This window comes from Tympanuchus pallidicinctus, unplaced genomic scaffold (genome assembly GCF_026119805.1).
Source record: "Tympanuchus pallidicinctus isolate F22 unplaced genomic scaffold, pur_lepc_1.0 scaffold3, whole genome shotgun sequence".
NCBI classification, from domain to species: Eukaryota; Metazoa; Chordata; class Aves; order Galliformes; family Phasianidae; genus Tympanuchus; species Tympanuchus pallidicinctus.
Window position 1 is genome coordinate 43,479,338 of NW_026294747.1, and position 12,574 is coordinate 43,491,911.

At 38.4% G+C, this 12,574-nt stretch overlaps 1 protein-coding gene across 3 annotated transcripts in view; it reads right to left on the bottom strand.

Moving 5' to 3' along the window:
- The window catches only part of CCDC88C (coiled-coil domain containing 88C), an 86,380-nt gene that overhangs the window by 33,082 nt on the left and 40,724 nt on the right, over positions 1–12,574 (bottom strand). For all 3 annotated transcript variants that reach the window (XM_052694025.1, XM_052694024.1, XM_052694026.1), the window contains 7 exons: positions 11,573–11,656; positions 10,153–10,293; positions 9,227–9,411; positions 8,578–8,659; positions 8,007–8,165; positions 2,582–2,728; positions 1,019–1,163 (listed from right to left, as the gene is read on the bottom strand). In XM_052694025.1, coding sequence (XP_052549985.1) covers positions 1,019–1,163; positions 2,582–2,728; positions 8,007–8,165; positions 8,578–8,659; positions 9,227–9,411; positions 10,153–10,293; positions 11,573–11,656 — 943 coding nt within the window. The remainder of the gene's footprint in view (positions 1–1,018; positions 1,164–2,581; positions 2,729–8,006; positions 8,166–8,577; positions 8,660–9,226; positions 9,412–10,152; positions 10,294–11,572; positions 11,657–12,574) is intronic.

Genomic DNA, 12,574 nt, shown 5'->3' on the forward strand with positions numbered 1-12,574 from the left:
CAACAAAATTCCCAAGTTTTGAGGCAACAGTGCTTCTCCCCTATTTCACTAAGCAATATCCTCGATCACAAATAAGGAGGAATTCATTTCTAAGAATGTGAACCTGCTTTGAATGATTATTTATTGACAGCAACAATTAGATACTAATCATAAAAAGATAATTCAAATTTCTTTTAGAAAACAAAATCATTCTTCTAAATAGCTTTACTGAAAACAGACCATCTGCTTGCTCAAATTTACGCCTTTGTCTTCAGTTAAATTATTCCTGGTACACAAATGCAAATATACAAGTCTTAGCAGAATCAGGTGAGTAAATCAATACAATCTGCACACCAAACACCATGAAATATCCTGTATTTCCCAAGTTCTCTATAACACTGCTGTTTAGGCTGGTATTACAAACAGAATAGATGTTAGATACAGCAAACAATGATAAAACCTGACTAGCAAAGGGAGCATTAGTTATGTTTGTGATGGTTATGGAAATCAAATCAACCATTCCAAAAAAATAATCAGCCAGTTATTCTACCCATACACATTTTTCAGTATCTAGTAAAAATAAATGACTTCAGCATACACTACTTCCTGGGATTTAAAGACTAGCTAACTGTCTGTACTAATTGTATGGAAGAATACTAAAGATCACAGACTCCTCCCCGCCATTCAGTCAGAAGTGTCTCCTATTCAGTGTGACATTTCTGCTGTGTCATTTACAAAGCTTTTTTTTTTTTTTTTTTTTTTTTTTAAACTCATCACTTTACTTAGAGTCACTCTTTCAGTGACAACCAACATAAAAAGCAAACATTTTAATAATTTCATAAGGAACAGAAGTTTGAAGGAATACATTTTAGCAGTTCCCAGAAACTAAGTTTAAAGTCAGATGGCTCAGGAAGGGAAATTCTCCAAATGAACTTCCTAAGCTTGAACTCTTTTGTTCCCTTTGCAGTCAAGTGACCTGTGTACTTTTTCAGCGACCACAAACAGAAATACAACACCAGCAACCCCAACTGGTACTCACTATCAGCAAGATCTGTGCTTTTAGACAGTTGTTCCAGTTCCCAGCCTAGGTGCGCAGATTCATTCATGCTCTGTTTCTGTGCAATCTCCAAGACCATATTCTCCTCCAGAAGCTCTTCAATTCTCTTTTTGTCCGTGTCTCGATCCTGTGCAAGGTGTAGGAGTGGAAAAAAAAAAAAAAGTATGCAGATGATCTCAGATTGTTCTGTCAGCTGAACTGCTACTAAATGGAGCAATATATACTGAGGGCAGAAAAGCCTCACTGAATAGTGTGAGCCTTTTTATTAAAATAAATGCACAGTTTTAAATAATTGTTGTAGCCGCAGTTATAGATAAGTCCATTATGTATTTGAAATAAAAGTAACTGGAAGGAAAAGATGCTCAGTGATAACAGGGCCAGTACAAGCCAAGACTGGTAAGGCTGCCTAAATTCAAGGTGTCTCCTGAGCTGATGTGGCTCTGGGCAGCCTGGTCTAGTGGCTGGTGAGCCTGCACATAGCAGGGGACTTGAAACTAGATGATCATTGTGGTCCTTTTTCAACCCAGGCCATTCTGTGATTCTATCATTCCATGATCATACACTGACTCTCTGGAGACATTGCAGGAATAATCTTGAGTACTAGTAGTGAGCTTCTTTAACTCGTGTCATATGGATTAGCAAGTAGATATCTGCCTCATAACTTGGGGGGGGTCGTTCAATCATCGGAGGAGGCTACAACAGCTTCTGCAAATCACTTTAGTCATTTATATTTGTGAGATGTGAAGCAAAGATTCAAAACAGCTTTAGTCAAAAATTCTAAAATCCACCCTGAAAAAGCAACATGGAAAATAACCATATGGAATAACTACAGAAGTGCTGAAGCACCATGTTATCCTTTATTTTTAAGTCTTTAAACATAACTCCCCACTGCACCCTCAAAGTTCTTGTTTCCAATGCATCCCATTTTTATACAGTTAAATCCAGAAGAATTCAAAACAAAGTTGCAAGAGGATGACTGTTGAGTAAAACACAAGAGATGAAAGAAAATTTATTACCAGTAGCAGAATTATAAAATTCAGTGTTTCTTTTTGTTTGCAGGCAATAATGTGCCACTTCTTAGATCTCCTAGTCTATGAAGCAATTAGCCATCTCTGGTTTACCAATGCTAAAAGTTTGGAATTGTGGCTTTTACAGTAGTGATGAATACTTCAAGTCACTATAAAGGTTGTGGGCTTTGTTTCTAGCAAAAAAATTCATTTACTGCAGTAGATTTCCTTTCATGTATCTAAGGGATTTCTACTTAAGTGACAGATATTAACATCTCTATTGTCAGTACGCATGAAAGCACCTCCCATAAAATTTTGTCCACCTATCTCATACAGTGGCACTGGCAATAAACTACTCATGTTGTGAAAGTATTTTAAGAATCTGTGTACATCAAGTTCAAACGAAAGACATCTTTAAAAGCACTGCTGATTTATCTACCTGCCACTGGTTTCTGTGACATCAATTTATGTGACAGCATAAAAATAGAATGCAGTAAAAAAAAAAAAAAAAAGGTGTAATGAGAAAGAGAGGGCATACCAGCTCCACATCATGAAGTTTGGATTTCAACTGCAAATTCTCCTTCTCTATCTCATGCAACTTATCAACACGAGCTCTTGCCATCGTCAGCTGTTCTTCCAACATCGCCTTTGTTTCAATCAATATGATGTTATCTTCTCTTAACTCCTAGAGAGGAAAAAAATAATGTTAATTTCTCTCAGTAAAGTGGCTTTTCAAAGGCCAAATCACTTTCATACAGCAATGTTGTAAAAAACAAGAAAAAAAAATTTCAATTTGACATTTAACAGGAAATGATTCCATGTTTAATTATCTCAGATTCACTAATGAAAGTAAATGCAACTATTTCCTTGTTTTTTCCTGAATTTTAGACATTTAATAGATTTTTCTTCATACAGAGCTAGATGAAAAAGACAAAAAACATGAAATATATATGAGCATTAACGGCACAAGGCATGCCACTGATCCATTAAAAAAAATCTGTTTTTACCGAGTAAAAATTAACTTACTCTACAGCAGTCATAGCTTTGGAAACCAAAGTTAATTATACAGCACTCTTGCAAAGCAGTACATGAAGCTCTATGCACTTAAGTATCTCATCTCCAGAAATACAAGATGCTCAAAGCATGAAGTTTGGCTATGTATTCCTGCTCATGTTTGACATAGTTATTAAATTATGTGTTATTTCAAGTTATAATATCTCACTGTTAGCTTTTACTTTTAGGTAAGTCTTCAATCATAGATATAATTTTCTATGGAAGGAATATACCAGCATTTAAACAGATTAGAAAGATATAGGAAGGATTTTAGCCCAGGAGAGTTACAATGGGGTAAAAGGCAGAATTTTTTTTGCCTACTGTTCTTTCTCCACCTCCTTCCTGTGCTCCAATTAAATACGCAAGAAGAGAAAGTCTGCATGCAGGAATGATGAAATGCTTAGTTCTCGAGAAGATCATTCCTGGACAACAGTATTCCAAATGTGAAGTCTGCTGACATCAGTGTTCAAGTCTGCTCTCTCCAACCACAAACATCCAAGCCAAGGAGATTCCTGAATGACCATCAGGCATGAGCAAATTGCTTTCACTTCCTTAACCAGCAACACCCTTCTCAGTTATGGAGGAGAGAGTCTGCCACAAAAAAGCCTCACATGGCTAACAACTTACCAAAAAGAAAAAAAGAAAAGAAAGATACTTGCAAGGCACAAGTTAGGAATGCCTAATGGCAACCATTCCCCTTGCTTTCTGATACTACAGGGGGCCATGATTTAAGAGCCTTATGTAGCAATCTTAATTGTTTGCTGCATTTTGACTGTAGATGGCATAGTACGGAAGTCCATCTTATGCACACACTACTGCCCTGGATGTCTCCTCAGGTCATCTACCAACCTGCTTAATAGTAGAGGAATAATTTCATCACTACAGCAGCACTAAAAAGGACAAGTCTGTCAATGCTTATGAAGTCCTTTAACCACTACAACTGAAACGTCTGAGTACGCAAGTAACTAAAATAATAATAATAATAAAACACTGATTTTTCAGAAACAGCATTCTGGCCCAAATCTGATCTAATTGGGTCACTTCAGGGTAGGCAAACTAAAAAGGCTGACACCTAACAGATGACAGGCTAGAGGAAGTACATAAAACAAAATGTGCTGAGTGTTGTTTATGCTGCCAGGATATCCATAACGAAACAGCAATGTGACTGGCTTACTTTGCTGTATCGTCACACTCAATCCAGACCACAGCCCTAAGAAGGAAGGCTGTGTCTGACCTCAAAAACAGTCTCAGAACTATGCCCAAAACTGCCTACCAAGCAGGAACTAGTTGTTATTTTAGAGACTCATGAAGAGTCAAGCTATGTGCCAAGTACGTACATGTAATCCAGGCTCTGGTACAAACCACACAGCACTGGGAGCTGCAATGTATGGAAGACTGGAATACTTTTCATTGAGTGCCCAGGAGGAGTGGACATGCCGGTTCAAAGCAGCTCTGAACAAATCTTAAATTAATAACCTGGTGAAAATGCCTGCTATGACAAGGCCAACAATGCTCATTGGTACACCCATCCCATGATCTTAGGTTGTCTTAACACTGAGAAGTTCATGTAATTTAAATAATTACTCCACGGGATCTTGCAGAATTACATCTCTAAGCCTTGAAGGTACAACCACTCTAACTACAGTGTGTCAGCATTAATGCCTGAGAACTCACTGCAGAAGACAGTCAGCCTAATAACACACTGAGCTACAAACCACTCCTCCTGGCCAGAAATTCAACAGACGATCATGGTGAAGTGATGCTTCCATCAGAAATAAGGGTTTTTCTCTCCTTATGAGTTTTTAAACTGAGCTACATTTTAAGTCAGCAGAAATAATAGCTGGCTGTGGGCTTGTTTGTTTATTTTTGAAAATACACCGAATTTAGCAGGCAAGAGCTTCAACTTAAATCTTTAAGTTTAATATCTGCCACACATAATCCTGCTTTTGTAACTACACTTCTGAAACAAACTATACACTGTGTTCTGGTCGTGTATCACTGTGCCCTGAAGTAGCTTTATCAATGGCATGGTGTGCTCATATCGTTACAATTTAGTCTGGGAGTAAGCGGTTGCACAATCAGGGTGTGTTGGTACCCAGAGACATTTTCAGAAACTAAAGTAGCAATCAGATTGTTTAAAACTAGAAAATTTGTATGCACATCCAGACCTAGTTATTAAACAAAGTTCAAACTCCTCCCTTCTACAGTTCACAAATTGCCACTACTGAGCCATGATACAGCTAACAACTTCTGACAATCAATCATTGCTTTGATAAGCTGTATGAAAACATAAGGGATACTTTTGCATTTTAAAATGTTCACAGAAATTCCTCCCACCACCTTGTGTGGAAACATAACTGCAACAAGAAGGAATGACAATAGGCAAGGCAGACTTCCTGGCCTCTGAGAATTATCTGATCTCCTGGAGCCACACTAGGTTCAACTGAGACAAATGCTGGAGGAAAGCTTTATGCTGAAGAGAAGCACTTCCTTGGAGGAAGTCCTGTATTATGCCCACCCCTCTAAATTCACTCTTAGCATTTCACTAAGCTGCCCCTGAAGGAAGGTATCTAGAACACATTAATCTCCATGTTCCTTGGAAGACAGTCAAATTAGAACGCTTTTTCAGAATAGTTTTGTCAAGAAATACAGAGAAGGAAACCAATGAACATTCTCACATGTGTCAGGTTCACATACAGAAAAGACAGACTTGCTTCTTCAGCACTGCTGCAATAGCTCCCTAAATCTCTCCCTGTTGCCACAGCTGATTTGTATCACATGCTTTCAGAAAATACTTACAAGCTTGCTAACAATTCCTAAAGCTTGTCACAGTATCATATACAGAGTACCTTTCATATTCTCTGCGACTACAAACTACCAACGGTATACAAGAACAACAGGAAGGAAAAAGATTTCCATAAACCTACTTAGTAACCTTCTGCACTGACACACAAAGCTGAAAACACTTTCTTCTCACTTACTGATTTGATATCACTTATTGACAAACTTGACAAAGCCCTGTGAGTCTTAAGGTACCACAGAAATATGGCTTACACTGCACTTCATGCATCTACTCGGTGCTGAGTCTCTGTGAAATTAGTTTGGGTCCCAAGTCTTGGAGCTCAGGAAGTCAATCACAGCAGTAAATGCACGAGATGAATCAGCACTTTACAGTCTAGTGGTTAAAAACATGGACATTCCTGCACAAATCTCACATCCTGTAACAGTGAGACAAACAGTTTTTGAAGAAGCGGGACGAATCTGAGTCAACACTGAACTCAATCCCAGCCTTTAGTCCTTTATTTGGATGGGTGCAGGACTTGATATACTAACAGAAAACTCCATGGACTGAGGAGAGTTGGATACTGGCTGCTATGAACAGCCTTTGTGTTACTGCACGATGATAAAAACAGACAGAAGAATACCTTGTGGAATTCCCTGAATGCATCAGCATAAACCAATGGAGCTTGCCTGATGCTACCACTGTACAAGTCTGCCACTTAATGGCAGTGCCAAGGTTTGATCAATAATGGAAAGCAGTGGTAAGAATGTGAAACATTCTGGTTATTCTAGACCAAAGAGCAGCCTGCAGACAGCTGTGCAATCCCACCACATATTAGAAAAGCTCAGCCTCTGTGGCAGCAACAACTTTTGCCACAGGCCACACTGTTCTCCAAAACTAGAAAAGTGTCACATTGACAGGAAATTGTCCCATTTGTCCCATCTACCACTGTACCTCAGGGAGGTATCCTTCAGATCCAACACTCATCTCCAACATTCAAAACATTTATCAAAAACTGACATGGTAGAAAAGGGGGGCTGAGAAAGTTTGAACGAAACTTTCTGAAGCAGAAGCAGAGGTCTCTTTGCTGCACGACAGCAAGGTTAGCATGCAGACAGTGAAACAAGACTGCTGGCTCCTGGACAGCAGTCCAGAAAAAAAACTGCCACAAAACTAAAAACTGTCTTGTCCTAGATCAGGTAAAAACTTCGAGCAGGAGGCAGAAGCTAAGAAACTCCAGTGCACAGACAAAAGGGAAATACCAGGATACCACACTTCATAGTTTGCGTGAGGTTAATGCACGACTGATTTGCCAGTTTGAGGTAAGAAGGCAGAGAAGCAACTTCATAATCTCTACTATAAACTGAGAATTCCTGAGAGAGGAGGCAAGCTTTTGTTGGCTGTACTACATTTCATTTCAAATTCATCTTTATGAATTTGTTCGTAAGAATCAGCAGCTAGCTGACATCTTTGGTGGGGAAAAAAAGCCACAAAAAACCAACTGCTTAAGAAGTAGGGTTTATCGAGCCAAAATAACACGTGTTCTCATCCTAGCAAATGAGAGCTTCAATACTGCTCTTGTGTCTCAGACCTGGGATTTTATCTAGCTATAGTGAGGTGGTCAATTACAGAACCTCAGTGTGTTCAGCAAGTCCAGATCTTTATTTGACTTTGGCAGATATGCTACATACATGAATCATTGAGAGTTTAGGTAAGAAAAGCTCAGAGCACTGAAAGGAAGGAAAATAAGAGCAACTTCACCTAAATTTAGGGTCAGCGATGCTGTGAACAATCTATTTGTCCAGATGATCTCTAAGGTCCCTTTCAACCTAAATTATTTAGTAACTGCAGGATGGGCATAACTAACAGGTAGGTAACTAAGATGAGTAACTGTAATTATTATGGGAACAAACGTATCCATTTCTCATTGACATGCTATACATGAGGCACTAGGAAAGATCCAGATTTTGTCTTTCTACTACAAGCAATAGTTGCAAAAAGGCATGTTAAAGAATTTCCAGTTGCTCTCATGTTTTGCTACAGTCGGCTCAATTACAAATGACACATGAAGCAGTAATACCACAAAAGCCAAACATTAAGGATTACTCATCACTTCATTTTCACTTACCTCCATGCGAGCTTTGTAAAAATCCACATCATGAAGCTTCTCTTTGCACCGAACAAGTTCCATCTCAAGTCTCTCCACACGGTTTGCTTTTTCTCTCAGGGAGTCCAACTCATCTCTATATGCTCGGGCAGAACGAGCATCTGAGGCCAGGTGGATATTCTAAGAGATAAGAGGGATAATCAGGGAGAAAAACCTAAGTAAAAACATATTAAAGTATGTCCTTCAAGACTTTCTTTTTCTTAACAGCAGGCAAATTACATTCTCTCAGTGCAAGAGTAAGAAGATTCTCATACTAATCAGTACATTTTCTACAAGACTATGAGGTACAACAGCGTGCCAGGACCCATATTTGCAGTGCCTGACATTACATAAGCTTCGGGTATTACTGGACTATTTGCAAGCTGTACATACAAAACTGTTCTCACCAGTTAAGCAGAAAGTGTCAGTACGCCACACTCATAACTGTCCAAAAGCTTGCTGGAGTGACTTGAATTCTTCATTGAAAATATAGAACGGTATTTTTTAGCTTCAGAATAAAAGAGTTATTCCCAGTGAAATGAGCCCACCTTACCTCTTGTTTTATTTTTTGCAGCTCTAGGGTGAGCTGCTCAACTTCATGTTTAGAATCCACAAGCTGCTCAGATTTCTCTTCCCTGAAAAACGATTAGAAAAACTTAAAGTTTCTTTTTTTTCTGAAGGATTTTTTTTGATTCTGCTGAGAAACCAGAATGACACACAGAAGTCCTCCAGCATATTCTGAAAATGGAGTTTCCTTCCTGGCATGATAATTTCATAAAAGTAAAGTCTATTTTCTTGTGATATCACATACATAACAGACGTGAAATTCTAACTTCGTATCTTTTATATTATCTCTGTTTACATCTCACTGGCACTGCCACCACTATAGCTAGCTTTGCTCTGGACTTCCCACCAATAATTAAAAGTGCAGCTAGTTACTGGCATTTTAGAGAGAGGAAGAAAAAGATGACAGACAAAAACAAAAAGCAACTACCACTCTGTGTTTAGAGATCAATTTTTAAAAAAAGGATGATGGAACATTCATTCTAGCTTTCTACTACTACAAATAAACAATGTGAATGACATTTCACGAAAGCCTTCATGAAAGTCAATGTGCTGAAGCTGACAGGCAACTGCACTTTCAGGATACAGAAGACTTTATACACAGGTCTGCCTAGAAGCACAAGTCACTGGTGACTTACAGCTCCTGCCGAATCCTTCTCAGTTTAGCCTTTGTGTCTGCTAGCTCAACTGCAAGGTGCTGTTTGTCCTCATTAGAAAGAGGGTTGGCTGGGTTTGGAGAAGAATCTGGACTTGATGCCTTCAGAGTATTTGGTGGTTGCTGAGACTGCAGATAGTCCCTCTCTTGAGTGAGATCTACAATCACCTGGAAATACAGAGAAGAACATAGAGTCACAAGATAAATAGAAATAGCTACACATTGTTTTTCACACATATATAAAAATGATGAATAAATGTAGAAAATTAAGTTATTATTCTATAAAATTCAACTGAGAGTAAGATGGAAAGATCAGATGAAGGAGAGCAATCTCCACCATGCTCATACCACTAAAACATTTCCCTTCCAATGACAAAACTGCCAGTTTTTTTTTGAGAACTCATATAAATTGTAACTATTAATAGTTTTAACACAATCACAAAGTCAAATGCATGACAGAAAATTAACAGGTACAAAGAAGGGGAGAAGGCTCCTGTAGAGATCTGAAGTGAGACGAAGTGATAAGTCAGCAACAGAAAGGCCTGGTTTCACACAGGGGAAAAAAGCAAAAGACACTGGACGCACCATGGTAAATATCTCTGGAGAGTCAGGCAAGCAATCACTCTTAAAATAAAGAGCTAAACAGACAAGAGACAAAAATATCGAGACAAAGTCACAACTGCAAATATTTTGGTATCTTTACTGCATGCACATCTCTTACCAATCATTTCATCACACTTTAATGTTTTTGTCTTTTCCATTCTCACATAATCTTTTTACAGGTTTTCTGACACGTAGAAGAAAGGTATAGAAGAAACAGAAACCCAGGGCATAAAAAAATACAACAAGGAACTGAGTTTCTTAACTGGTGTTCCACATGAATGCTATACAAGAGAGAAGTCACTGTACCTCTGTGCACTCATCTCTCTCATCAATGAGCCTCTTGAGGTGGAACACCATATTCCTGGAGAGAGACTCCAGTTCTTCAGGGGCCATGTCTGGGAGCTCCAGCCACTGCAAGTCAAAGACATTCTCCTGGTTGTGAGTCACCTAAGAACAAGGGAAAAAAAGAAGTGTTTCCACTGACTGGCTCATAAATTGTTTGCTGCATATGCTGTATCCCCTAGCTTCTTCTACTGATGTACTAAGAAACATTATCACATGTCACCTACAGCATGTAGAAAATAACACAGACATTGAGTAACTAAACTGTAACACTACTCAGCAATTTCTGGTATTTACATTTTCTTAAAATTATTATGGCTGATAATTTTTTAAATGACTGCATATATGCAAGCACAATTCTGTTAATGATATGCTATGTCTTAATTCCAGCAATGAAGTGATCACTACAGGAATTAGAAGGAACTACTAAGACTGATAAGCCCTGTTTTCAATGAACTCGCCATCTGAGCTAATAAAACTGAAGAGATCTGACTTTATTAGAAATTTCTCTGGCTATTGCTGTCAGCATTTCTTTGCACTGATACTGTACCCACACATATTTACTCTGATTCTGATTTAGCAAAACATCATGCAAGTGAAAAGATTCTCAAGCTCAGTTAAATAATATTTCTGCTTTTGAAGTGCTTATTTAATCTTTTTTTCTTCCTCCTCCAATGTTAATGAAGAAGATCCTGTCTTAGACTTCCACAACTGGTTCTCAGTTCCACAACTTAAATCTTTTTGCACTTGCACCTGCGGACACCAGACTTCACCCAATGCCCCTTTCCCAATGAGGCACAACCAACAGAGGGTATTTTCTCTGGGCTTCTCTTTGGATTTCCAAAGCAAGCTTGTTCGTAACAGTCACACATAGTCCTTCCTTTTATAGAAACCATAGAAGTCTAAGAATATTCTTGTCATTGGATCATGCTTCTCTTTAAAATCAAAGTACATGTCTAAATTCAACTGCAGAGAACAACTTTCAAGACGAATTAGGAACCCAGTGACCAAAGCACACTACTGGGGAGCCTATGTCTCACCTGCCACAGTACTAAGGGACTGTGTCTATGTCATTACAGCAAAGGGGATTCCAGCCATACACACTTTTTGAAATATTTTACACACACATCCTTACAAGATTATCATCCGTATATTCTGAAACCAGCAAGACATTTGCCACTGTAACTTTCTAACATAGCAATGTTATAAAAACTGCCTAACATTTTAACTGTGTAACATTATTATAACCATGTATTCAGAGATCACTTCTTCCTCTCAAGTTTATGAATCTACCATGAAATCTGAAGTGCCAAGCTTGAAAACACTGATACATTGAGTCAAGAAAAAGACAGAAAGTCAAAACAGCAAGTACTGAGAGTCCTACCTCCTGAATATGTGACACAATGGCAGCTTGGGTTTCAATATCCAGCTGTTTTATTCTTTCAATAAACTCTTCTTTTCTTTCACACTGTTAAAAAAAGAAAAAAAAGGGAAACTCCTAAAACTCACTACAGCATTTTTCATCCAAAAAAAATATATGCACATATGTATCACTAAATTGCTAACAACAAAACGTTCAAGATCTACTATTAGGCTAGAAAGTATAGCACTTCACTCCTCCATATGGAGCAAGAACTGAATTATGCTGTAAATTATTTAAGTCTTCTACAGCCTGTGCAAGCAAGGCTAAGTTAAGTGGCAGGGTTTGCTCTTTAAAAACAACAGCCAGAGGAAATCACCACAGCTTCACTAATGGAGTCACACAAACATAAACAGGTAGGTACAAGACCTACACTTACATTGCATTATTTAACCTGTCTGTTTCTCTGTCTGCATTATGTGTGGCTTTGGCAATGAAATAAGATGCATCCCTTAGATGCTATTGTCACATCAATGACTGACTTTGCTTGTTGAACAAAATCAATGTGCTTTAGATAAAAAATAGGGATGGAAAACATTCTAGATAAAAACGTGTGACAATTCAGACAAACAGGTTTTAGTAAACCTTTTAGTAAAGGTTTTTAAGGAGTTGGACATCTGTTGTCAATATATCAATAACCGTACACTAACATTGTAATGCACAGTTGTTACAGGAAGACAAAAGAGAAGTTAAATATTAAGGGTTTCTTTAAACTGCCTTTTCTGCCATTTAGAGTGGCCCTCCAGGATCTGCCTCTGAGTCTGACCATTCATTTCACTGGGAAGGGCCCCAGGACTGTAAATGGGTACTGAGGACGCACAACAGCCAACTCAGACCTTTATTCTTTGTGTTGCAACACAGCGCAGAGATAAAGTTCAGAGCAGCCACACGAAGACAGCATTACCCTGACATAATTGACTTGACATAACTGAGCAGAGTAAGTGTCCTAAGGCACAACAAAAACAT